The 25,060-nt window shown below is 43.7% G+C and overlaps 1 protein-coding gene across 20 annotated transcripts in view; it reads right to left on the bottom strand.

The window, feature by feature from the left end:
* LOC105480065 (supervillin) overlaps positions 1 to 25,060 on the bottom strand; it is a 272,318-nt gene that overhangs the window by 60,968 nt on the left and 186,290 nt on the right. For 10 of the 20 annotated variants that reach the window (XM_071070295.1, XM_071070296.1, XM_071070292.1 and 7 more), the window contains 10 exons: positions 14,962 to 15,042; positions 11,655 to 12,578; positions 11,128 to 11,298; positions 10,388 to 10,422; positions 9,742 to 9,803; positions 8,841 to 8,980; positions 6,002 to 6,097; positions 3,510 to 3,753; positions 2,490 to 3,066; positions 1,457 to 1,682 (listed from right to left, as the gene is read on the bottom strand). In XM_071070295.1, the coding sequence (XP_070926396.1) occupies positions 1,457 to 1,682; positions 2,490 to 3,066; positions 3,510 to 3,753; positions 6,002 to 6,097; positions 8,841 to 8,980; positions 9,742 to 9,803; positions 10,388 to 10,422; positions 11,128 to 11,298; positions 11,655 to 12,578; positions 14,962 to 15,042 (2,556 nt within the window). The remainder of the gene's footprint in view (positions 1 to 1,456; positions 1,683 to 2,489; positions 3,067 to 3,509; positions 3,754 to 6,001; positions 6,098 to 8,840; positions 8,981 to 9,741; positions 9,804 to 10,387; positions 10,423 to 11,127; positions 11,299 to 11,654; positions 12,579 to 14,961; positions 15,043 to 25,060) is intronic. The other 10 variants (XM_071070289.1, XM_071070297.1, XM_071070302.1 and 7 more) reach the window with 6 other exon arrangements.

The raw sequence follows: 25,060 nt of genomic DNA, 5'->3' as shown, positions 1-25,060 counted from the left end.
AAAAAAGAAAGAAGGGGCCAGGCATGGTGGCTCACGCCTGTAATTCCAGCACTTCGGGAGGCTGAGGCAGGCAGATCATGAGGTCAGGAGTTGGAGATCATCCTAGTTAACACGGTGAAGCCCCGACTCGACTAAAAATACAAAAAATTAGCTGGGCATGGTGGTGCACGCCTGTAGTCCCAGCTACTTGGGAGGCTGAGGCAGGAGAATTGCTTGAACCCAGGAGACAGAGGTTGCAGTAAGCCAAGATCGTCCCATTGCAGCCTGGGTGACGGAGGAAGACTTCATCTCAAAAAAAAAAAAAGAAAGAAAAGAAAAGAAGACTTTTCATTATGGCTTGGTATACTCTTAGGCAGTCTGAAATGTATCTAGAAAAATAAGAGTGGTCAGTGCCTAACAAAGCATGCAGACTTCTGTGTGGTGGGAGGTGCTGAGGCAGGGTGGAGGTTGGCAGAACTGTGGGAAAAGGTGTTGGAAATGGTTCTCCTAATATGGAGTTGACAAGACTTTTCTTTACCCAGTTTTCCTATCACTATTCCATCATGTTTTTTACCTACTGAAGACGTTCTCCTTTTTTTTGTACATATTTATGTGGTGCATGAGAAATTTTGTTACACATATAAAATGCATAGTGATCAAGTCTGTATTTAGAACGTCCATCAGCTGAGTACAATACGTTTTTATTTAGTCACCCTACTCTGCTATCAAACCCTGAATTTATTCCCCCTATTGCATCTTTTGCTGCTTAATTCATCTATGTTAAGGGTTAATAAGGAAAACACATCCCCAAGGTAATTTACTTCCAATTCTCTGTATCTGTCTCATTTAAATATATTCCTCTGCATCCTACGTCATTCTTTTGAAAGAAATTAGGCTACTGTGTTATTTGATGCTGAAATGCAATCTTTCAAACTATTACCTGACATACAATTTCTAAACGCAGTTCAGAAAAGTCATCCATTTTACAATCTGTAAAGGAAACAAAACTTGGATTCTAAGCCCAAAGACGTACACCCTATAAGTAAATTTATCGTCACTCCCTCTACACAAATTATACACAAGTCACAAGTGGTTTGTGCATTCAGTATGAACCCTGTGTATCTAAAAGGGGAAGAGCCAAAATCTCAGCTCCTGTCACTAGACAGTCCAAGAATTTAATATTATAAAAGACATTGGAACAGTGGAAGCAAATAAATAAAGCAGAAATCTGTTTCTGTTTGTTTTCTCATCTGAGTCTGGAACTGGCCCTGTTGTCATTACCGAACCAGGCTCACGAGCAAAGGCAGTTCACTCTCAAACACCTCAGCTTCCTAGAATTACTCCAGGACAACAGCCCAGCCCTGTGAGAAGCTGAATGTGTGATTTCATCTCTTTGCCCATCACCCAGATCGTTTTCTAAAGCAAGCTGTAAGCTCCTCCCCGAGAGAATTACTTTTCGCTCACCAAATCTCATTACCTTTCTTTAATAGACATGGTTTTGCTGGGTGAGTCAAGAAGGCCCTCCCCTGTCGGCGTTTTGATCTCTCCAGCAGCAAACATCGCACATGGATTCTTGCAGAGCTTCTCCTGTGGCTGTTCCGAAGAATCCTGGGGCTTCCAGGACACCGGGGCTGCGGTTTGAGCAACAGTTTTCCCAGCAGCTGTCCCCGTCTGCTCGGAAGTGGGCTCCCCAAACTCTGCCGCTGGGAAGGAAAAGAGCAGCATCAGCACTGAACTCTTCAGGCGAACGTTCTTCCAGCGATTCGCCCCCAGCAGCGCAGCTCTGGGAGTTTAAGCCGTGGGCACACGGCGGGTGACCCAATCTACTGGGATGTATGCAAATCTGCAGCACGCTACACTCGGAGAAAACCAAACTTCCCGGAGGGTTACCCACACAGCAAAATGCTTCGTGGCAATTGGTTTCTCTCCTGTGTGCGAGACACAGGAAGTCAGCTTTAACCATTTACTAATTCTCCAAAACAATACTTTAACATTCAAATGCGCTATACTCACAAATGCAAACTCCTCTTATAACTTACGCTGTACTGTTTCATGCAAAAATAGAAGGAGGATGAAAGGCCCATGCAGTGTGGCTTGCTAGCCTGCAAAATAGGCGTGCAGGAAGAAACACTCTAGCGATTCAGAGACTGGGGTCAAGCCTTTCCTTAATTCCTTGTGCTTACCCAGCCTGGACCTTCGGGGTCATCTATTTCTAAAAGGGGCCACCAGAACGAACCAGCTCAGAAGGCCGTTGTGTGATTGACGTGACCAAAGTCAACAGAAACCCTATGAAGATGCGTGAAAGCGCTTCCGGTGGTTTTACTGCTGAAAACTTGATGTATCCTCTAGTCAGATCCGGGGTAGAACAGGATTCCCACTGAACTTTTAACCAGTGCTAGCTGTAAACTGCCTTTAGAACTTTGTTAAAAGCAATCATAGACACACAGGACAAATCAAGCAGAAACTAAAACCCAGTGGCTTTCTAAAGCTTTAGGGGCACTAGTCATTACCTCTTAGTGAAAACTTCCTTTTCATAACATTCTCCACCTCCACCTTCTCTTCAAAGGGCAGCCTGTCGCCCAAGTCCAAGTTTCCTTGTGCATTGGTTTTAGCCATGGAAAATTCCTTCGGTTCATCCCCAAGGTGGGTGATGGGAGGATTCGCTTGTTCCAGGCTTCCTTTTCTGGGAACGGCATATTTAGGTTCCTTATGGTTGTCTCCTTCCCTGGCTCTGTTCAGGATGGGGTAGGACACTTCTGCTTCCTCAAAGGACCCATACTTCTCCATCCCACTGTCTCGACTTGTCCAAGCTCTCTTGCTTTCTGTCTCTCCATATTCTCTCAACATTCCCTTGTTCCCGCTACTCTCTACCAAGGGCTGCCAAGCTTGCGATTTCAGAATGCTTCTAACTGGAGACTCCGAATTTTCTATTGAAGAAGAAAACTTATAGTCAGTAGCACTTGCATTGTCGTCAGGAGGTGGCTTCGTGCGAAGATCCCCGGCATACATTGGAGCGACCGTGGATGCTACGGTAGACACCGATGTGTTCACAGCAGGTGAGAAAGGAATGAGCTTTCCACTCTGCACCTGGAAGGACACAGTTAAAAAGTAAAAAAGCTGCTTGAAAAATATCACCTATATAAATCCTGGTTTATGAATTGACAGAAGCTGAAATACTTGATTGGATGCGGTTTCACTGTTTCTCTTAGTGGAAAACCATTCCTGGACAGAGTTGTATCATACGTTTCATTAAACAAAATCCTCTGGGTGAAATGCAGTTGTGCATACTATTTTTTTCTCTCCAAAATGGACTCACTCTACATATTTCCGCAAGCAAGGTATGAAAACAGAAAAAGAGCAACATACTTGGTAGAGTTATCATTTTTAGGAAGAAAGTTATCACCACATCACCTACCGGCAGCAGTTTCCTGGCAGAGCACCTTAATTACATCACTGACCTCAGAGGAATATTGCAGTGCAATAATCGAAGAACACACACACAAACTGCAATCAGACTAGAGCGCACGCACCTGCTCCACCTCTCCCAGCGTGACTGGCTGAGTTTGATAGCGAGCGTTCATTCTCCTCTGTCTCATGTCTATTCTGTTCCGGGTAGAAATCGCTTTTGAGACTGGCTGGGATAATTTGTTAAACAAGGCCAACTTTTCGGCTAAGCTTAGAGTGGAGGAATCAGGTTCTCCTTGCTCAGCAAGCTCTTTGCCCTCATTTGTCTGGTCCTTGGCTAAAGCCTTTTGGTGAGCAGAGGCCTGTAATCTGAAAACAATAAAATGTCAGCAACAAAGGTACCAACAAACACAAGCCCACCGCTAAGTTTCTATGTTAACTTTCTGCCAAGTGTCACATCATTTTGCAAAGGGCTTCTTTTTCCCTAAACACATCTAGGACACAGGCAGGCAGCTGTTCAGCTACTCAGCAAGCAGAGTCGGCACAGGACACTTAGGATCATCGCTTCTACAAAGAGCAGACTCTGAGCTCTGAATTATTTCTACAAAGTGAATTTCCTATTTAAGACATTGAAGTCAGCTTGGTAATACCTTATCTTAGACAGACAGGTGGCTTTGTTAGTATCCTAATAAATAGAATGAAAGGGAGTCGCAAAGCATTACCTATGGTGTATTTAGACCTCATGTAAAGACGTGGTTCAGAAGGTGGTCTTTCATGTTAAATAATTAGGAAACGATATAGTCATCTGTCAACAATGTAATAACAGAAGGTCTTGATTTTCACTTGCTAAAGACAAACGGCTTAATTTTTAAAGAGTCACTGCTTCATCTTAGCATTTATTCTCATAGGTTCCTACCAGTTTTCTAAAAGGTACTTAAATCTGCAATTTCCAGTAACCAGAGTAGTAAAGAAAATTTCAGGTGATTATAAATCCCTCCAACTGGCCAGGTCCAGTGGCTCATATCTACGGAAGGCCAAGGCAAGAGGATCACTTGAATTTACGAGTTGGAGACTAGCCTGGGCAACATCGTGAAACCCCATCTCTACAAAAAAAATAAAAATTAGCCAGGCTTGGTGGTGTGCACCTGTGGTCCCAGCTACTTGGGAAACTGAGGTGGGAGGATCGCTTGAGCCTGTGAGGTTGAGGCTGCAGTCAGCAGCGATCAAGCCTGGGCGACAGAGCAAGACTCTGTCTCAAAAATAAATAAATGAATACATAAATCAGTAAATAAATAAGTAGCTCCCTCCAACTTCCAGCTAGAAGAGAAGGAAAGCCTGAAGTCTTCACTGTCACTGTGAATCTCTAGAGGTTTTCAATGCAATACACCTTCTGCCCCTGACCAATCCAATTCTCAGATCTAGTAAAGGAAATATTCTGCCTTGACTCCTGTGAATCTCCAATGCAGAGGCTGTCCCATGCCAAAGAGCAGTCAGCCTCCAAGTTCCAGGTGTATAATGAGGCCAGTGACAAAAAAGCCACCCGAGCCTCAGAGTCCTCCGTGGACCTCGTGCAGTAACCAGGAGGGCAGGGGAACCCACTTCTCCAAGAGGGCCCTGTCTTGGGTGTGCCAGCTTTATCCCCGCACTGCCATCATTTTTAGCTTTTGTGGTTTGGCTCACGTAACAGTAAAATGAAGGGATGTGACCTGGTGTAAGGACATAATTTTAAAGCACCACAATCTAAAACACGATGGTAAAACATCTATGTTTAGACAGTATAAATTGTTATTTTCCCAGTCCCAAAATATAATGGCATTGTCTCTCTATAAATTAGAAAGAGGGAGGATTATTTTCAGCATGTATTTGTATCTACAGGTGTTTGAAAAAGACTAGGTGTTATCAGCATTTCAACATTCAGATTAATGTCCCATTTTTCTTTTCTTGTTCTCTTTCTTTCTTTCTTTCTTTTTTTTTTTTTTTTGAGACAGAGTCTCACTCTGTCACCAGGCTAGAGTGCAGTGGTGCGATCTCAGTTCACGGCAACCTCTGCCTCCCAGGTTCAAGCAATTGTCCTGCCTCAGCCTCCCAAATAGCTGGGATTACAGGCACATGCCATCATGCCCAGCTAACTTTTGTATTTTTAGCAGAGACGGGGTTTCACCATGTTGGCCAGGATTGTCTTGATCTCCTGACCTCGTGATCCACCCGCCTCGGCCTCTCAAAGCGCTGGGATTACAGGTGTGAGCCACCTCGCCCGGCCAATGTCCCAGTTTTCTATTAATCTTTATTAAGTGCTACAACAGTATTTAGACGAAGAACAAAATTTTTCAGGGATGACCATCATTATGAAAAACAAACAAAGCAACTGGATACATGAGTTAGTGTGATTCTAGTTCTAACACATAACATAGGCAGAGAGACGAAATGTTTCCCCACGCATGCCAGCACGTAGTTATCAGCACCTTGCGCTATGACAAAACAAAATGCCACACATTCTGAACAACTCACGTCACTGACTTGTTTGTCAAACAAACGACAGACATTCAAGACTTTAGGATGTATCTGCTGTTCGGCACCTTTGCACCGGGTGCCGCATGCATCTGTATCTGTCCAGTACCTGGCAGGCTGCACAGCACTCCTAGCTACAGTGGGGCTAGGAAGTCTCGCCATTACAGGGTGGGTGCCCCCAGAACACGAAGCAGGGATAGGTTCACTTTAAAAGGAATTGCCAAAGAGGAAACATTCATAAGGAGAGAGAAGAAAAGAAGCATTAAGGACAGCATAGTTTTACATTCAGAAACGTTAAATCAAAAATTTTAACAGAATTTCTTGCTAATTATTTTTGGGGAGAAAAAAAATCACGCAAGAACTTGAAAAGCAAATACAAACTCAGGAAATAAGAGATAGCAGCTACCCAAAGCAAATGGGGTAAGAATAGGTGTTCAGAGCTGGGAGGATTCACTCTGTCTTGAGAATACTTGTCTTGGTGTTAAAAAAAATTTTTTTTAAAAAGCAAATATTAGCCATCAAAAAATCAGTAGATTATGTCTGTGTTTTAGAATACTGTTTTCAATCTAAATTTTTTCTTTCTGTGTTTTATTTTTTTTAATTTAAAAAAAAATTTTTGGAGATGGAGTCTGACATCCAAAAAATTTTGGAGATGGAGTCAGACAGTCTAGTCTGTCACCAGGCTAGAGTGCAGTGGCATGATCTTGGTTCACTGTAACCTCCGCCTCCTGGGGTCAAGCAATTCTCCTTCCTCAGCCTCCCAAGTAGCTGGGACTACAGGTGCATGCCACCTTGTCCAGCTAATTTTTGTATTTTTATTAGAGATGAGGTTTCACCGTGTTGGCCAGGATGGTCTCGATCTCTTGACCTCGTGATCCGGCTGCCTCAGCCTCCCAAAGTGCTGGGATTACAGGCATAAGCCACTGCGCCTGGCCGTCTGGACTTTTTTTTTTTTTTTTTTTTTTTTTAACAGAGTCTCACTCTGTCGCCCAGGCTGGAATGCAGTGGTACGATCTCGGATCTTGGCTCACTGCAGCCTCCATCTCTTGGGTTCAAGCAGTTCTCCTGCTTCAGCCTCCCGAGTAGCTGGGATTACAGGCGTGCGCCACCACATCCAGCAAATTTTTTTGTATTTTTTAGTAGAGACGGGGTTTCACCATGTTGGCCAGGCTGGTCTTGAACTCCTGACTTCAGGTGATCTGCCCACCTCTGCCTCCCAAAGTGCTGGGATTACAGGTGTGAGCCACTGCGCCCGGCCTCAATCTACTTTTTAAAAGTATCAGTGTTCTTATACAATCTATAGGCACATCAAGGTAGATTTATTGAGCCTTAAAATGGGATTAATTTTTCTTATATTTACTGTTTTGCTCCCATGGGTGTCTGCTTCTTATTTTACACCAGCCATTCAAATATTTTCTTTTTAAAAAAACAAACTGATTTGTAAAGATTTCCTAATGAGTGCAAGGATATACTTAGCTACAAATGCACCAAGAAACTGAGGAGCAACTGGAGGAGGAACTGCAGGCAGCTGATCTAACAGCAGGTCCATAGAACGGGGCACTGACATGGAGGCCTTTTGGGATGTCAGTAACCTAATGGGATGAACTTTTTTTTTTTTTTTTTTTCAGGAAGGGTGTCTGTGTGTCCAAGGTAAGCACAAAACCAATTAACAACTTCAACAACAACAACAAAACTAGGCTGGGTACAGTGGCTCACACCTGTAGCTCCAGCACTTTGGGAGGTTGAGGTGGGAGGACCACTTGAGCCCAGGAGTTTAAGATCAGCCTGGGCAACATGGCAAAACCCCATCTCCACAAAATACAAAAATGAGCCAGGTGTGGTGGTGGGGCCTGTAGTCCCAACTACTTGGGAGGCTGAGGTTGGAGGATCAATTGAGCTCAGGAGGTTGAGGCTGTAGTGAGCCAAGATGGCGCACTGCATTCCAGCCTGAGTGACAGAGTGAGACACTGTCTCAAAAAAACAAACAACGCCCCCTCAAAAAATAATAAAAATTTTCAGTCGATTGAAGCAATGATCTCTGAATGAACTACTCTGGGAAATTAATTCTGAATATATTGAAACACGTTATTCAAAACGAACTTCCAGTTGTTTGGAAAGTTATCAAACTGCAATTTAATTTTTAGAAATTTCTGGCAATTAATCCCAGCACTTTGGGAGGCTGAGGCAGGTGGATCCCCTGAGGTCAGGAGTTTGAGACCAGCCTGGCCAACATGGTGAAACCCCATCTCTACTAAAAATACAAAAATTAGCTGAGTGTGGTGGCACATACCTATAATCCCAGCTACTCGGGAGGTGGAGGCAGGAGAATCGCTTGAACCCAGGAGGCGGAGTTTGCAGTGAGCCGAGATCCTGTCACTGCACTCCATTCTGGGTGACAGAGTGAGACTCTGTCTCAAAAAAAAAAAAAAAAAAAAAAAAAGAAAAGAGATTTCTGGCAATTAAGAACAAAACAAACCCGTATCTTTTAGAAGGGCATACTGGGATATTTATGGATGAAATGGTAAGACCTCTAGTGTTTGCTTGAAAATAGCACAGGAGGAAAGGGGAAGTGAATGGGACACGGGCTGAGCATCGCCGGCCAGGAGGGGGCCAGGAGCAGGTGACCGTGGAAGCTGGGTTTCATCACAGGAATCCACCAAGTTTCATGTTTCTATTTTCCGTTGTCAAAGAGATTTTTAAAACACCAATATGCAGAGACAGAAACAAAATAGAACAAAAACTCCTTTCAAGTTTTTCTAGAAGATACACATCCCATTACAGTTTAGAGAGACCACAGTAAACAAAACCCCTTAGTACTAACTTCTCTGTGGCTTTTAGCTAAACCACTTCCCCAATGCCTCATTTTCATTGAACACTCTTTAAATGTATATATTTTTTTTTAAAAAAAGACATTATAGCCAAGGCTGAGAAGTCCCGTGGGCACTTACGTGGCTGCGATGACCACCTCCTCGGTGGTGATGGGCTGGGTGAGGGACCTGTCCTGCAGACGGCGTAGCCTCTGCTCCACAGCCGCATTTCTTGAGCGTCGTTTTGGAACATTTTGTTCATCAAAAGATTTTTCCATCTCCTAAGATTAGAAACATTGTGGAACCCTTATAAATTCAAGGAAAGAGCCGGGCATGGTGGCTCATGCCTGTAATCCCACACTTTGAGAGGCCAAGGAGGGAAGACTGCTGGAGGCCAGGAGTTCAGGACCAGCCTGGGCAACAAAGTGAGACCCCCCATCTCTACAAAAAAATGCGTAAATTAGCCAGGCAAGCTGGCACAGGCCTGTAGTCCCAGCTACTTGGGAGGCTGAGGTGAGAACATCACTTGAGCCTGGGAGGTTGAGGCTGCAGTGAGCTATGATCACATCACTGCACTCAAACCTGAGTGTCAGAGTGAGACCCTATCTCTAAAAAAATTTTTTTAAATAACAAAGAAATTCAAGGAAAGGAAATGAGGGTGGTAAAAAGTCTTTACTCTGTTCTCCTACAGGACCTACAGGAGGGGTCACTAATGAGAGCCTCGTATCATTGTCAGAAGTGTACACTCATGCTGTGTCCACGAGATGGCCACAACCAGCCAAAGATTAGGAAGAAAACAACAGGTGGGCCAAAGCCGGGAGGGCCTTAGCATGCCCAGAAGTGCATGAAGTAGGCTGGGGCCACAAGATTCTCCCTCCCTAAGGCTGACAATTTTTATTTTTTTTGAGACCGGGTCTCACTATGTTGCCCAGGCTGGTCTCAAACTCCTGGCCTCAAGTGATCCTCTTGCCTTGGCCTCTCAAGTAGCTGGGATTACTGCACCCAGTAGTGATCTCTATTCAAGCACGTCAGCACGGCTTACCCTGAAAAGCAACCTCTTGGCGGCAACACTTAGCTTGGCTCGTTCATCCACCTTTTCTTCATCTGCAAAAAGCCACAAATTAAAAACCAGACATCATTAGAAAAGGTTAAGTTCGGTCTCCAAAAAATCTTTCAGGGCTAACCTAGAAATCTTTGAGTACAAGAATAGGTGCACCAAAATAAGAATTGGTGGTAGTTTCCCCTGGCAGGGAGCCCATTCTTTCTGCTTAGTGAAAAGGTACTAATTTCCCTTGCAATTCAACCCAGCCAAACCAAAGCAAACTCTGTCCAAGGATTTCTACTCTAACATTAGTTCAATCGAGATTTCACGAATATATTTTATGGGGGGAATTTCTTTTATTTTTAAATAGTAGCAGCAGCACAACAAGAAGAACCTGCTCCTTTGGTTTGAATTAGTTGTTTTTATACTGGTCACTGTATGATTCTCTAACTGCGCTCAGAAAGAAGGGAAAGCTCATCTGAAAATTTCAACTAGATTTTATTATATTCACAGAATGAAAACCTGCAGCAAAGGGAGACAAGATGCTCCATCATGTTATTCTCTCAAAAAGCCAAAAACCTTATTATTAAATCCAGTCTAGATGAGACAATAAAGAAGTAGGAAAAACAGGGAAACAGGTACTTGCCATCGATAGCTGGCATTTCTGAATGTGAAGTGCACCTAGGAAAGACATTAGCAAATAATAATAAATTAGCAGGTGGGAGCAGAAGATGGAAATAAAACATCATATTGAAAGTAAAAATAAAAATGCAATTAAATTCTTTTAAGAAAAAACCTGGTAGCAATTCTAGTTGTGAAAACACACATACAGTTGTGAAGTGACACTGGAGCATGTGTGCACACAATCCCAGCCAAGTACACACCCCGTGGAGAGAGACAAGGCACAAGAACAACTTATTAAACACCACTGATGACAATTTTCTAGATAAATCTTACCATTTTGTGCAACAGTATATGACACTTTAGTTTAAAACTTAAATACAACAAGTAGACGAACATTTAGAAAATGAATATAAAATTCCTCAGTTATATTCCCTGTAAAATCTGGTGAACATGCAATCTGGAATCTAATTTAACAAGAAAGTAAAAAATATTAAAAGCATTAAATGAAGAAAAACAATATTTCTTACTTATTATCATCTGAATGCAACGTAAAATTGTGTATGTATCATAATACCACTGTAAAGGCTAACATTCTTTAAAAAGACTTTTAAATAAGCCAAATAAATAATGCTTATAGATTAGATGGAAGAATTATGGAATCGCCAACATCCCATATAAATAGCATCAAGGCCATCAGTGTGGTAAAACTCCCGTGTCATTGCCATGTTCCTGGACTAGGAAACTGCACATACACACGCCTACCTATCTGATTCCTTTCGTTCTGCTGAAGTTACAGGTTGGGTTCTAAATCTCTCGGAAGTTTTTCTACTTTCACCAGGAGAAAAATAGCGTCTTGGTTTCCGGGACCCTCTCTCCCGTTCCACACTGGTGGGCAAGCCAGGTCCTTCGGCCGACCTCTCCACCCGTGATTTGCTTTTAGAATCAAAGGGCAGAGAGTATAAGGAAGGCAAACGAAGACAGAGAAAGAGAAGACAGCAAAGGATTATGCATCTCTGTGAGTCAAGGCACAGACACCGCCAAACCCCTCTTCATGCCTCTACCATGCAGGTAAGGAAGGAGACATTCCAGAGACCCAAACCGCTAGTTCCCCATTAGTAGGCAGCAGCAGAGTGGTAGTTTTTGAGCCATTTTCCACATAGTGGCCCTGCACACACTTGTGAGCTAAGCTAATATGATTCAATGCAGAACACAACACAGGTCGAGGAGTGAATCATTCTGCCAGGGACGTGCAAGTGACACAGCTGGAGGGTGTGTGAAGCATCACCTACAGTTCAGGTCTCCTGCAGGCGTTGGCAGATGCCAGGAACGCACTTCGGAGCTGGGCGACAGAGACCTTTGTGTCCAGCATGCTGAGCTCCCCATAGGGCCCTTCAGTCTTGGAGCTGGGCAGCTCCAGCTCTCTCCTGGAAGCTGGGTCCTTATACTTCAAGGCCTGGAGCTGAGGGGGGCCTGTGAAATCTGACAGAGAGCGGGTACGGACCTTGCGCTTTTTCGAGGCTTCCTTGTTGTGACCAGTTGGTTTGGCGTCTTGGGACACAGGCTCACTATGAATGTAGAGAACCATCTCGCTCCTGCCTGTCCTCTCAGTGGGCTGGTGCTGAGCTTGAGGGGGGTGCACCATGCTTTCCGGTTCTTTCTGATGCTCTGAGGTGACTGTGCTCACAGCAGGCTTACCAAAGTCCTCGTTTCTAGAGGGATCTTCTGGGCTTCTCACAAGCCCGTCACCCTCCAAAGCCAGTAAGGTTTTCTTGCTTTGCTCGAGAGCTTCAGTGAAGAGCACATCTTCTTCTTCTTTTTCTTCTCCTCCTCCTTCTTCTTCTGCTTTTGACTCACAGATATGGAGAACTGGGCTATCCCTTCCATCACCTTCTAGAACCTTCAAGGGAGGAGGTTTGGGGACATTCTGGGTGGCTGATGCTACCCAGCTACACTCAGATACATTTTCTGGGGTTTCTGGCGTCACCAGCTTGGCGGTGTGACCGGTATCCGCGGGTTGGACATAGCCACGGATTGGCCGTCGTGCAGAGCCTGCTGCCTTGCTGGGGACCCTATCAAAGGCCGAGTGCTCGGACTGAAATGACAGGTAATGGACTGGCGCTGGCTGGTGTCTCCTCTGAGTTATGGACTCTGAGGCGAGTTCAGGGCTGTTTCGAGCACTTTCCTCTTTCACCAATTTTTCTCTAACTTTAACTCTTTAAGAAAGAAAAAGGATTTAAGTTGCAAAGTGCGGTAACGGCCTCACAGGAGGAAAGCAAGCGTAGATCCCAGATTACCAGCGAATGGAAACCGACCCCAAGAGAAAATAACTTGTGAAAAAGCATTTTGGTGTCTAATGTCAACTACTTGTCAGATGATCCTAAGTTGAGTTTCCAATTTGTATATGTATGCCCAGGTGGTGCAAAACTAACTGTAACCCTTGTAAAAGCTGGCAGGGGTCAGATGCTATCCTGGGAGAGAATGGGTCCCTTCTGACCAAATAAATACCCAGAAGCCACAGAAAAATGCATTAATATACACCACCAGTATGCATTAGGGCACAATGAGGCTGGTCCCTTGAATCAGGAAGCTTTCCTCACGCACAGGCCTGGAACACGGACTGTGGGGGAAGGTTCCTGGCATACAGACACCTATTGACCAAACATTGTAATTTCATTGCCTCCTGAAAATGTAAGGGCACTCACAATTATTTACGCTTTTCATTTAGTTCAAGATACAACAACCGCCTCTCTTTTAAAGCACTCAATTAGACATTCACAAGCTTTTTCATGCAATGCAGAGTATATTCATTCATTCAGAAGGCACGTGGCCAGTTTGGGCATCATTATGAATAATTCTAGCGCCAAAAGAATGTTAGAGAAAAGATAGTTGCTGACAGAATTAATGAAGTGAACATTTCCCACCACCATCCCCCTCTCCTGCTGTTATGCTCTTAGTCAAAAACGGATCCCAAAAAAGCTGCCGGGCCCTGGGGCTCATGCTTGTAATCCCAACCTTTTGGGAGGCCTGGGCAGGAGGATCATTTGAGGCCAGGAGTTTGAGACCAGTTTGGGCAACATAGTGAGATCCTGTCTCTACAAAAGTGAAAAACAATAGCTAGGTGCAGTGGCGTGTGCCTGTAGTCCCAGCTACTTAGGAGGCTGAGGCAGGAGGCCCACTGGAATCCAGGAGTTTGAGGCTGCAGTGAGCTATGACTGTACCACTGCACTCCAGCATAGGCAACAGAGAGAGGCTCTGTCTCTAAAAAACAAAAATAAAATAAAAAATAAAGAGAGATTGCTCCAGTTGTTTCTAAAGATATTCAAATATCTGAGAGCAAAACTGGCATCCTTTTCAAAAGCTACAGACCTTTTTCCATTACTGCAAAACAAAGAAAGCAAGAGCTCTGACCGTGGGGTGGGGTCGGACCTCTGCTCAGATCCCGGCTCAGTCAGATTGGCCTGGGTGGTGCTGGGCAACTCACCTGCCCTAAGTAAGCCTCAGTTTCTTCACCTTTTAAATGGAAATAATAGTGACATAGTGTAATATGACATTTGCAAAGCACATGGCTTAGTGCTGAGCAAAGAGTAAACATTTATTAGTGTTATCTAGTTCTTATTTTTGCTTTTTGAAGTACCATGTAGTGGGAAAGGAGACATAATTCCAACTACTTGAGAATGGAAAAATGACAAGTGCACCCTGCTAAATTTGATAAAAACTCCTATTTTTTTTTTTAACATAAGAGGCAGGGCATGTATATATGTGTCATTAAAGGAAAATCCACACAGACACACATCTAGGTGGTGACTATGAACAACTCAGGAAAAGAAAACATTCTGAGTTGTTATTTTGCTCAGAAACGAGGCAGTGTTGGAGGTTTTCATACTTAAAACTTTTGTTAATCAAAAGGAGACTGAAGCGCGGCTCCAGTTCTCCTGTGGAATGCGCACTTCTGATCAGAGACAATCTGCATGTTGTCCTCAGCCGAGAACAAAGTGACTGTCAGAAACTCTGTGTGGGGAGCTTTGTCCTTCCATGACTTACTCATTCTGACTCCTTCCGCCTCTCCCTGCCCCCAGTCTTAAAAATGAAATGATAGGAGGTTTTGTTTGCTTTTAAAACCACATGCCCTAAATTTAACTGTTGAAAATTAACTTCTGGTTTAGAGATGAGGAGATATGAAAGCAAGGAGGTTGGAAGGGCTGGGAGCAGTGGGGAGTTGAGCAGAGGGGACGCCGGCTGGAGAGTGTGAGTCAGCTCAGGAAAGCAGCCCAGGGCCTGGCTGGGTGCTCACTACTGCCCCTCACTGGCCAGTCCTATGTGAGTTGGTGAGAAGGAAAAAGCAAAAGGTCAAGGAAAAGGTTTGTCAATCAAGAAAGATTGAAAAAGAAGGGGAAGGAGAGATACTATTAGCATGGATTAGGGCAAGTGGAGGAGAAAAGCAAATGATTTGAAAGTAACTTCCACATGATATTCAAGTGCACCGGTATTAAAAAAGGGCAAGAGGAGAGTGAGTGTTAGCTGATGTGTGGAACCGCAGGTCAGGCGGGAAGAAGCAACACTCATGCACGCACACCCCAGAGGCCGGCGTGCGGGTACCTGGACGGCCAGTTGATAAGTGAAGGTGTGTCCCCTTCGGAATCTTTCTGGAGAAACCACTCATGTTTGGGTTTCCCTGTACTATTGTGTACAAAAAACAAAACCAGATAATCTCTATTAAAATGTCAACACATACACAGACTTCACCATAACTTAAAACCTAAAGGCTGATTTTTATTAAGAATAATCCTCACTTATAAGTGGGAGTTAAACATGGAGTACGCATGATCACAAAAAGGGAGCAGCAGACATGAAGGCCCACCTGAGGGAGGAGAGGGGCAGGAGGACAGGGATTGAAATACAACTTGTTGGCTGCTGTGCTTATTACCTGGGTGACAAAATATTTCATACACCAAAGCCTTGTGACAATTTACCTACATAAGAAATCTGCACATGTACCCCTGAACCTAAATTAAAACTTAAAAAATATAAACAAATATAAATATTATAGGCAAAAAAAAGAATAATTCTGGCTTTTGAAAATGTATAAGCACATTTTGCTATAGAGTTTATATTCACTTCATGGAGTTTCCAGGACATGTGGCTCACTACTAAAATCAAGAGGTAAAAATAAATGTATCTAAGGCCATTAAATCACGTGTTTTCACAAGTAATTTTAAATTATTAGAAAGGAGTCAGTTGGCGGGGTGCAGTGGCTCACATCTGTAATCCCAGCACTTTAGGAGGCCGGGGTGGGTGGATCACCTGAGGTTAGGAGTTCGAGACCAGCCTGGCCAACATGTTGAAACCCCGTCTCTACTAAAAATACAAAAAATTAGCCGGGTGTGGTAGTGTGCACCTGTAATCCCAGCTACTCGGGAGGCTGAGGCAGGAGAATTGCTGGAACCCGGGAGGTGGAGGTGGCAGTGAGCCAAGATTGTGCCATTGCACCCCAGCCCAGGTGACAACAGCAGGACTCGGTCTCAAAAAAAAAAGAATGGAGTCTGTTATAGTCACACTCTGGCCTCAAATACCAGGCAATTCTCTTGTAAGCAGCTGACTAAAAGTAAAAGGTAATTTAATTTCCATGAATTTTGCAGTGGCACATTTGTAAATAGCCTAATATAAAAATAGCATCCACGTAAAACAACACATTTCAAATAAAGAAGATAATTAAAATAAATAAAAATAAAATAAAAAAATAAATGAGATCACATTTTTAGTTACTATTACACATTTTCCTTTTATAATTATCACTGAATAATGTGACCAACACAAGAGTTACAAGTACTAATTCAGGTCCATTCTGCCCATATTTATTGAGCTCCTAATGTGTCCAAGTAATGAGCTAAGGAAAATGAAAACGAATCATAAATCAACATAGTCGTTAAAAACCTTATACCGCAGGTAGGCAAGGTCATATATAATCCACACATTCATTCCTCAACACACGACTGAGTATGACGCCAAGCAGAATGTGAATGAGTAATTACACCAGGCTGAAGGTATTTTAGAGAAACATCATGGGTAAGGACAACCTTGTTTTAACAATGTAAAGCAAGTCATAGGAGGAACACTCAGATTACTGCCCTGCCTCCTCTTACAATGTAGGGGAAAAAAGGAAATTCTACAGGCTAGTTACAATGTTTACCAGCTCAAAACTTTATGGGCCCATCTGCAAGAATTTCTCAGCACCAGGCTGGAAACCCATTGCAGCTCAAAAAGCAATTTCTAAAAGAAAATAAGAGTTATAATCCACTTAATTTTCTAAAATCATTTTGGTTTGAGTTTTAGTTGGAGGGGACAGGCAAGTATCTGGAACCGCTATTGTACATCTTGCTGTAACCACTGACCTCTGTCTCAGTCTGGGCTTGGACTGATCTGTTTCTCCAGTAAGATCCTCCAGCCTTGCTACTCCTAAAACTATCACCCCACCTCCCAATCCTCTGCATCACATCAATTTTGCCTACAGCAAATAAAAAGTGAAGCTGTATCTAGAGCCATTTCATTTCCAACTACAAAGGGTCCAATTTCTCAACTTTTATTTGATGGGAAGAGTTTGGCACATCACCCGCAGCCAGGAACGAAGGCAGCGCAACTCAGTCCAGCGTGCAGAGGGAAGAGGGGCCAGCAGACGCCTGCTGTTGGAAATGACATCAAGTTCCCATAACGAATCTGCCGCCTTCACGGGGTTATGTTTAGGCTGAACGCTTTCCGTATAATAGAGGGCTTTGTAAACGAAGTGCAGTACAACTTTTTGAACATGACCTTCACTGGCAAGAATAAAACTTGGTCAGCATCACCATCACACTCCATCAGGGGCTTGTGGAAGCATGTTGGGTCAGTATTTATAAAATGGAAATCCCACACAGACACTGGGGACTTACTGGACTCCATTTGCTTGTTACACCTGAGATATGGAACCAGCCAAAAACCAAAGGACTACCGCCAGGGTGGTGAATACTCAAAGTCTGAGTATATAGACAGTCTCAGACTTACAATGTAAGATTTATTGACTTTAGGATGTTGTGGAAGCGATAGGGATTCAGGAGCGCTTGTGCTTAGAATTGTGAATTCTGTTCTTTTCCTGGGCTGGTGCTGTGTGGTGTGACGCTCCCCTGCGATGCTGGGCAGAGGCAGTGAGCCGCCACTCCCAGATTGCCACCAGCCACACAGCCGTGGGGGGAACGACCCGTCCCCACAGTGTGCTGCATGGCCAGATGGCTCTGTCCAAATCCAAGCTAACGTGAGTGTTCTGAGCATGTCTGAGGTAGGTTGGGTGTATTAAATGCATTTTTTGACTTAATGTTTCCTTTGTTGTTCTGACTTACAATATTTTCAAGTTATGATGCATTTATTGGGATGTGACCCCATCGTAAGTTGAGGAACATCTGTAAAATAAATCCGAATGTATGTAATAAGAAACAAACAGGCCAGGTGTGGTGGCTCACGCCTGCTGTAATCCCAGCCCTTTTGGAGGCTGAGGCGGGAGGATCCCTTGAGGCCAGGAGTTCGAGCCAGCCTGAGCAACATAGCAAGACTCTGTCTCTATTTAAAAAATTAAAAAGTTAATGAAAGGTGGTGGCATGCGTCTGTAGACCCAGCTACTCAGGAGGCTGAGGCACGAGGATCCTTTGAGCCCAGGAGTTTGAGGCTGCAGTGAGCTATGATTGCACCACTGCACTCCAGCCTGGGAGACACAGTGAGACTCAGCCTCTAATAATAAAAAAAAAATAAATAACAAATGTATGTGAAGGTGTCATGCCTAGGACATAATAAGCCTTTTAAATGTTTTTCTTATCTTCTTCCTTCTTCATAGTCAACACAGTAATGAAAGTTTACAAATTTCTCTTTTTATGTTTTGAAGACATAATACTTAGGAGACCCAATTCAGAAGTCATGCGATTTTCAGCAGAGTGAGTCCAGCCTCACTAGGAGGGCCTGAGTTTGTCTTTAGTACATTTAAAGCAGGAGTGATCTAGAAAAGCATTTCTCCAAGTAAGGGTTTCAGGATCCTTGAGGTTGGCTATGACACATATTTGGGTGAGGTTATCTGCCATACAAAATGAAAATGCGAGAGGGATGAGGAGAGGTCTAAATCAGACACCAATGGTGCACAGGCTCTCCTGGGCACTGCGAAGTGATTATCTCACAGAATGCAGCCACTTCTGAGTCGTGCAGCAGCATCTATACTTTGGTCACTCCCCTCTTCCGTCTCCCACTTCCCCCATCAGACTTCTTAGCTGAGTTCTCCTCCTCACCCCCACTACACAGAGCCCCAGGTGCTCTTGACATTTCAGCTTGGATGTCTAATAGACGTCTTATATTTACATGCCCAGAAAATGAACTCTTAACTTCCCTCTGTCCCAGCTTGTACTGGAGTCTTCCCTATGCCAAATCCCTGCTTCGAGCTGCCTTGGCCAAAAAATTGAGACTCACGTTTTACTCCTCTGTTTCTTTCAAACCCCACCCCTACCTCATCAGCAAGTTCTCCTGGTTACCTTCAAAATATAACCTCTTTCCACCACCTGTGCTGCCATCATTCTAGTTCAAGCCACCACCGTCTCTCACCTATGTTACCAGGATGACCCCCTCATTATTCTACCTGGTTTCATCCTGGTCCCCTAAAGTCTATCTTCCGCTTAGCAGCCAGCGTAATACTTTGAACTGTAAGGCAGATGGATCATTCCTCTTGTTGAAACCCTCCTATGGCTCCACATATCAAGTAGCGCCAAACCCAAAGCCCTTGTGGTGGCTCTGAGGCCCTCCCCGATCTGTGGTCTCACTAACATCATCCCTACCGCCCGCTCCGTTACAGCCCTCTCTCCTTACTAGGATGTGACAGCCTCTGGAGAGAGAGACTTCGTTCATGTTCATCTCCTCGGCACTCAAAGCTATGTGTGGCGAACAGCAGGTCTCAGATGCTCATGGAATGGACGAACTGGTGAATGACAATCTCCACAGCAACTCTATGAGGTCTTCTCATCCCCACTTCATAGATGCAGACGGTGAGGTGCAAGGGAAAAGGACATTAACTGCCCACAATCACACAGCTGGTAACAAAAGGATGGGGCTCGGACCCAGTGCAGCAGGAACCCCCAGCCTGCACCTTCCAGTCTTCCAGAGCAACAAGCTTCCACATTCTGGAAAATGGCTGCTTCCTTGGCTTGAATGGGTAAGAACGAGGTTGGGATGCCAGTGTTCATGGACTCCAAGGTTAAGCAAGGAAGACACCAAGAACTTCCCGGTCACAGCCACAACCCTGACCGGATGTGGATCTCTCTCTAGTGCCGGTTCCACCGTCAGCAGAATTACCCGATTACCTATGAATTCTGCAGAACCCAATTACCTTCTTCCTTTGTTTCTCCAATGAACAGCATAAAAATCAATGGAGTCAGGCATTGGAAGGTTGTGGACTGAGCTTTCCACCTTGGAGCAGCACAGCCTGATCATAATACTGAGAGGTTGGCAAAGCGATGCCCAACTCGATTTTAAAATATATCATCCATCAAAGTACAAAACTTACTTCAGGGGTGCAGAGGGCATTGTTTTGGAGGATAGTAAAATAGCAGGTGAGTTTTTTAAAAAACATGAAGGAAAAAAGAGATCACATCTGAATTATGGTGGTTATTTTTCTCTTTTATTTTCTCTTCATTTCTTTTAATCTTGTGTGACGTTATTTCATGAAGTCTTGCTTAATCATTTTTGATAAATTAAGTTTGCTTAAGAAATTAACAGTGGGAGATTTGCTTGATACAACCTAATGAGCTGAACGCAGGATACCGTGAGGATATACCAGTCTTTGCACATGGAGTCAAGAATCAGTTCTGGTAGACAGAGACACAAAGGATCATGGAAATGTTTCCTATCCTGACTGGGATAATGGTTATACATTTACCAAACTCACCAACCTGCATCCTTAAAATCTGTGTATCTGATGCAAATTATACCTCATTTAAAAAATATGTCATCATTGGGTTACAGAGTAAGGACTTCTTTAGTACTGAGAATGTAGCATTTTCCAGGGTCAAAAACAGGATAAACATGTGAGATAACCAATTTCTTCCAGTCTCCCTTTGAGCTCATCTCAGTGAAGGCCCGAATGCTGTAACCACAGCCCAGAAAGGAGGGAGGGAAGAGATATGTGCAGATGCACAATTGTCAGAAAATGCTGGAATCTGAGGAAGGTGCGAGGCTGGACTGGCATCCCCTCATCTCCTGATTTGAACCACCACTCCTAGAATAAGGTAAATAGGGACTTGACAGCTTTCATCATAAGACTAGACTAGAATCAGCCTTTCAGGGCTGTGGACTCAGTTCACAATGCTCCACAAGTGGCCGATGATTTTCTGCTCGCTTATCACGATTTGCATTTACTGTTTAATAATATTTATGAGCAGCCTGACTCAGACCACATACAAGAACCCCAATCCCAGACAAAGTAGAAAGAGCCTTGTCAGATAAACAAGTGCTGCTCACAGTGTGTTCCACCGATCGGTGTCCCTGCTCCATGATTAGATAAAAGGCTTGCACCGGAAGGGAAATTAACAACATCACTAAACCTGCTGTGTAGTTCAGCTGACATTTTCTTCACAACATGATTTTCTTAATGAAGGAAACTGTACATAATTTACATTCAGGCGCAAGTGTCTCATAGGTTGTGTGCTGATAAACAGTTTGCAGATTGGCTATGTCGAACAGCATTGCTATAGTTTGATGATACTTTAAGCAAACAGAAAACAGCAGAATATTCATTCAAAAATGATTTTCTAGGCCACTTGAAATTGTTGGATATCCCAGTTGTAGTGAAGGAGATATGAAAATGACTAGGGCAAGGTATCTGCCCATCTCTTAAAACTTCTACTAAAGTAATGCTATCACTGCAATCATCCTTACCAGACTTACAGAAGAGCTTAATACCAAATTCGCAGTGCCGTGTCTGCAAAAATCCTTACGAAATTACTAAAGTCCACTTCTGAATATGACAGCCATGATCTAGGGTGCTTAGCATTTGGTGTCTTTTTTTTTAATTTTTAATTTCTGTGGGTACATAGTAAGTGTATGTATTTATGGGGTACATCAGATGTTTTGATGCATGCAATGTGTAATAATCACATCATGGAAAATGGGGTATCCATCCCCTCAAGTATTTATTCTTTGTGTAACAAACAATTGAATTATACTTTTAGTTATTTTAAAATGCACAATTATTAGACTATAGTCGCCCTGTTGTGCTATCACAAAGCAGGTCTTATTCATTCTTTCTAACTATCTTTTGTACCCGTTAGGTGCTGGACATTTGACTATCCTTCCTACGATATAGGGTGGCTGTGAAGTGGCATCTGTGGGACTCCTCATTTAGCTCATGACCTCTTTCTCCTCTTTTCCCTTCTAGCACAATCATCAGCAACCCAGAAGCCAAACTAACATCGGGGCTCCCTTTGCTAAGCTGAGCCAAGCTCCAGCTCTGATGTCTCTGGGAAACTCACAATACGATAATGGGAGCAGACTGGTGCGAGAGTCTAAACACCAAAGAAAGTGGAAGTGACTCCAAAAATGGTCCCAGTTTCTAGTAGCCCATTTATCCCTAGTGTTCCATTACTGGAACGCTAAGCATGTGGGAGTTATTTATATTCTACAAACATCACCAAGGTCTGATTGCAAAAATTAAAAAAATTGCAACCTCAGGCATACATGGGTTAAGGAGAGAAAAGTTACCAAAAAAACAAAAAACAACCTGGAAAGGTCAAGAAAGCAGGGCAGATGGGAAGGTGGACTCTTTTCTGGACACATTTGTCAGTGGCCCTATTAGAAAGAGATACCCAGATGTAATCTGACCACTGCAGGACGCAGGGGAACCATTGCCTACCTGTGCTATTGGCGACTCACTTTCATTAATGTCCCCCAAGATTGGACTAATCACTTTGGCAGTCATATAAAGAACTTCCTGTCAACTAAAACCCCTAGGTATGTTTCCCATGAACTGCTGTTAAATCAGGTTTCCACAATCTTGAACTTGTGCACTGATTTTTTCCCCATCTAAATACAGAACTTTATTAAATTTCACCTTGTTAGTTTCTAACCATTGTTCCAGGTACACGTGCTCTCTTGCCTATATGATCCTGTTCTCTCTCTCCCCCTCCTTCTTACTTCTCTTCCCCCTCTTCCCCCTCCAACTCTGTCCTCATCCCTCTCTTTTAGTCATCAAACTTATTTACAATCCCTCCTCCAGAAATCTGATCTAAATACATGCATTTATATGCATGTATTACATATGGTGCTTAAAAAGCCTTGTTCTCATAAACAAACAGATGATTTATTTTGTGGAATCTTGGGGTGAGCCAACCCTTCACAGGGCAGAGGTCACCTACAAGGGGAGAGGCTTACAGGGTTACGGGGGACCAGAACAATGAAGTGATGACTTCAGGTGTATCAGAACTGTTTTGATGAAGCAACTGGCTGGCAGAGAATTATATTACCAGGAAATAATAACTCACTCCAAGTTTTCATAAAGGCCAGGGGTTGCCCTTGCGTTGTATCCCCAAGTATATAATAGTATATAATGATCAGCTTTAACTCCCTACAACTCCCAAGGGTCTACAGACTAAAAAGTGCTTCCTGTTACCAAAGTGAAGTCAAATCCAGCACAGTCAAATTAGTTTCACCATGTGGGTGTCCAGCTCTAATTATATACCAGCTTCTAATTATAAAACGTTAAGAATGGCTATTAACTTCTGAATCTCATTAAAATTAACAGTTAATTTGCTAAAAGTCGCTTGTTTGGAAAAACTGCTAATGACTGTTCTGCAGATACGCACAGGTACAAAATCTGCAAGGACACAGGCTCAAGGACAAAATTTTGCATTTAAAATCTCACACTCCTTTGAGTTTTCAGCTAGTGTACATAGTAGCTAGGGTTTGAGAAGATATATTTATATTTAGTCCAATGAATAGGAATTGTCTGCCAGGCCCCATGGCTCACGTGTGCAGTCCCAGCACTTTGGGAGGCCAAGGCGGGTGGATCGCTTAATGCCAGCAGTTCCAGACCAGCCTGAGCAACATTGTGAAACCCCGTCTCTACCAAAAAATACAAAAATTAGCCGAGCATAGTGGCGTGCACCTGTTAAGTCCCAACTACTCGGGAGGCTGAGGCAGGAGGAACGCTTGAGCCCAGGAAGTCAAGGCTGCAGTGAGATTGTGTCACTGCCCTCCAGCCTGGGCAACAGAGCAAGACCTTTTCTCAAAAAAAAAAAAAAAAAAAAAAAAAGATAATAAGAATTGTCACTTGCCAATAAGAACAGGATGAAATGAAAAAAAAGAGGGAATGACTTACTCATCTATTTTAACAGCTGGGATTCTAGAGTATGGCAGGGAGCACAGGTGTTTGGGGGTACAGGGACTGAAAGGTGAAGCCAATTCCATTCCAGTAATAGAACAAGCTGTTAGGAGGACCTAGAGGTCTGTTCTTCAGAGAGTGGCTCCCAAGATATATGTTTCTCCGTGATGCGCTGTCCTGAATCCCGCAGCCCGTGTCAGAAAACCTGCCTGCTAGTGGACACGGGAGTGTGGAAGGTCAAGCACGATGCTCTCCTGCAGACACCTCTCTCAGTGCATGGAAACAGACCACTGAGCCAAGAGAGCTTGAGGCTCTGGAGTCAGTTTTTAGACTAAAACCTCTCATCGGGAGATGAGCAAATGCAACCAGAAATAAACTCCAAGTGCCTAGCACAAGCCCCTTCCTTTCTTAGTGGCTCAGTCTGCACCGTGTCAAGGTGTTGCAGAAGCTGCATTCCAGAGGGTGCCCTGATCTATTTCCTGAGCTGATCCAGAGCTCTCTGGCATCCATGGGAGCCCTGCCCAGACTGTCATCCACCAATGGCAACTCTCCCAGGGGTCCAATGTCAGCCTCAGCTCTGCATGAAAACTCCATATCGTGTTCTGACTACTAAGGACACAATTTGCTAAGGAGAAAGGAGTGGTGAGGGGCTGCAGTACAGTAATGACAAACAAAACTAACGAACGAGGGTTTTCTAGAGGGGATCACCACTAGAAAATGAGGTCTACCGGCAGGGCGCCATGGCTCATGCCTGTAATCCCAGCATTTTGGGAGGCCAAGGCAGGTGGATCACTTGAGGTCAAGGGATCGAGACCATCCTGGCCAACATGGTGAAACCCCATCTCTATTAAAATTGCACAAATGAGCTGGGCGTGGTGGCACATGCCTGTAATCCCAGCTACTCGGGAGGCTGAGGCAGGGGAATTGCTTGAACCCAGGAGTTGGAGGTTGCAGTGAGCCAAGATTGCACCACTGCACTCCAGCCTGGTGTCAGAGTGAGACTCCATCAAAAAAAAGAAAGAAAGAGAGACAGAAAGAGAGAGAGAGAGAGAGAGAGAGAGGAGAGAGAGAGAGAGAGAGAGAGGGGAGAGAGAGAGAAAGAGAGAGAGAGAAGAGGGAGAAAGAAAGAAAGAAAGGAAAGAAAGAAAGAAAGAAAGAAAGAAAGAAAGAAAGAAAGAAAGAAAGGAAAGAAAGAAAGAAAGAAAGAAAGAAAGAAAGAAAGAAAGAAAGAAAGAAAGAAAGAAAGAAAGAAAGAGAAAGAAAGGAAGGAAGGAAGGAGAAAGAAAGAAAGAAAATAAATGAGGTCTACCTTCCATTTCACTC

This window comes from Macaca nemestrina, chromosome 9, assembly GCF_043159975.1.
Source record: "Macaca nemestrina isolate mMacNem1 chromosome 9, mMacNem.hap1, whole genome shotgun sequence".
NCBI lineage: Eukaryota > Metazoa > Chordata > Mammalia > Primates > Cercopithecidae > Macaca > Macaca nemestrina.
Note: the sequence above shows the minus strand (reverse complement) of the source record. Positions and strands in the feature narration are given on the sequence as shown.